The sequence below is a fragment of the Fragaria vesca genome, linkage group LG4 (genome assembly GCF_000184155.1).
Source record: "Fragaria vesca subsp. vesca linkage group LG4, FraVesHawaii_1.0, whole genome shotgun sequence".
Classification (NCBI taxonomy): Eukaryota; Viridiplantae; Streptophyta; class Magnoliopsida; order Rosales; family Rosaceae; genus Fragaria; species Fragaria vesca.
Genome location: NC_020494.1, coordinates 3,091,466 through 3,093,083, shown reverse-complemented (window position 1 = coordinate 3,093,083; position 1,618 = coordinate 3,091,466). Strand labels below are relative to the sequence as shown.

At 44.4% G+C, this 1,618-nt stretch overlaps 1 protein-coding gene across 1 annotated transcript in view; it reads right to left on the bottom strand.

The window, feature by feature from the left end:
- The window catches only part of LOC101295126, a 6,565-nt gene extending 5,867 nt beyond the window's left edge, over positions 1-698 (bottom strand). Inside the window, exon 1 of the mRNA XM_004297836.1 lies at positions 241-698. Coding sequence (XP_004297884.1) covers positions 241-698 — 458 coding nt within the window. The remainder of the gene's footprint in view (positions 1-240) is intronic.
- Between the last annotated feature and the right edge of the window lie 920 nt (positions 699-1,618).

Below are 1,618 nucleotides of genomic sequence, written 5' to 3'. Positions count from 1 at the left end.
AGTCTGGACTATAGCCGACGACATTATTTCGTCGGCTAAAGTCTTGACTTTAGCCGACGACTTATACGTGTGTCGTCGGCTAAAGTCACCACAGACGAGCTTTTCCCGACGAAATCTTAGCCGACGAAAGGTCGTCGGCTAAGATCTTAGCCGACGAATTAAGCTGACAGGCCGACGAAAAATTTTCGTCGGCTAAAGTGCTTGTCCTGGTAGTGCTTGTCCGTGAGCCTGGAGACAAACCTAGCGAGGGCCGCTATCTTGCCTGTCAGGGACTGCACCTCACTCCTGAGCTTGGGGACCTCCATATCTAATATGGCCTGAACCTTCTTCGGGTTTGCTTCAATTCCCTGCCTGCTTATTACATGACCCAGGAATTTCCCTTTAACGACTCCAAACAGGCACTTCTCCGGGTTCAGTCTCATCCCAACAAGGACGATGTCAAAGACCGTCTGCAAGTCAGCTACATGGTTGACTACGGTAAGCCTTTTTACCAGCATGTCATCCACATACACCTCCATGGTTACTCCAAGTTTCTTGACAAACATCTTATTCATCAGGCGTTGGTAGGTTGCACCCGCGTTCTTTAGACCGAACAACATTCTCTTGTAATAGTACACTCCCTTGTCGGTGGTGAACATGGTATGCTCTTCATCCGTCACGTCTATCATAACTTGATTGTACCCAGCATAAGCGTCCATAACGCTCAGCATTTCGAACAACGAGTTGGTCTATTTGTGGCAACGAGAAGCTATCTTTGGGGCATGCCCTGTTAAGGTTCATGTAATCCACGCACATTCTCCACTCCCCCACAAACTTCTTGGGGACCATAACCAAGTTGGCTAACCACTGCAGGTACTTTGCTTCTTTAATAAACTGGATATCCATCAGCCTCTGCACTTCTCCCTTGATGATTTCGTACTTCGCCGAATCGAATGATCTTCAAGAAGCGCGTAAGTTCCTCCTGCACCCCGGGTGGCAACCCTGTCTCTATTCTTGCCTTCCTCGCGGGGAACTCGTCCGAGATGCAAACCAACTATGTCTCCTGACTTGAATCATAAACTCGCAAGTGTATGAATCGTGTCAAGTAAAGGAAATATTTAGACCTTACTTATCGTACCACGAGGATTAGGTTGGACCTAACCAAGGTAATCGGCTTAGGAATACTAAAAGGCACACAAGAAAAATAAAATAAAGACAAAGAAAACTATAAACAAACACTCAAGGCACCAAGCCTTAGCAATGCTCAGCCTAGCTCGCACTAAGCCTAATCAAAAGCACTAACTTGTACCCCAAGGGTGGTTATGCAAAAATGAGTCGATAGTTGAAACGAAGTTGAATTGAAGATTAACTAATTTAATGGAAACTATAATGAAAGTAAACAACTAACTTACAAACTAGAAAGTAAATTTGGTTTTACAAATCAATGGGGACATGGGAGTGTCGGGTGATCCACACTAACCCTCTTGCAAATATTGATACCAATTTTACAAATTGCATGCATTTTCTAATGTGTCAAGTCCCGTATCTAATACCGGTTAAGGCTACTAGACCAATTATCCTTTCGGTGTAATGATTATGCCAGTTAATGCCACAATCAACTCTCTAATATAGGCACTAC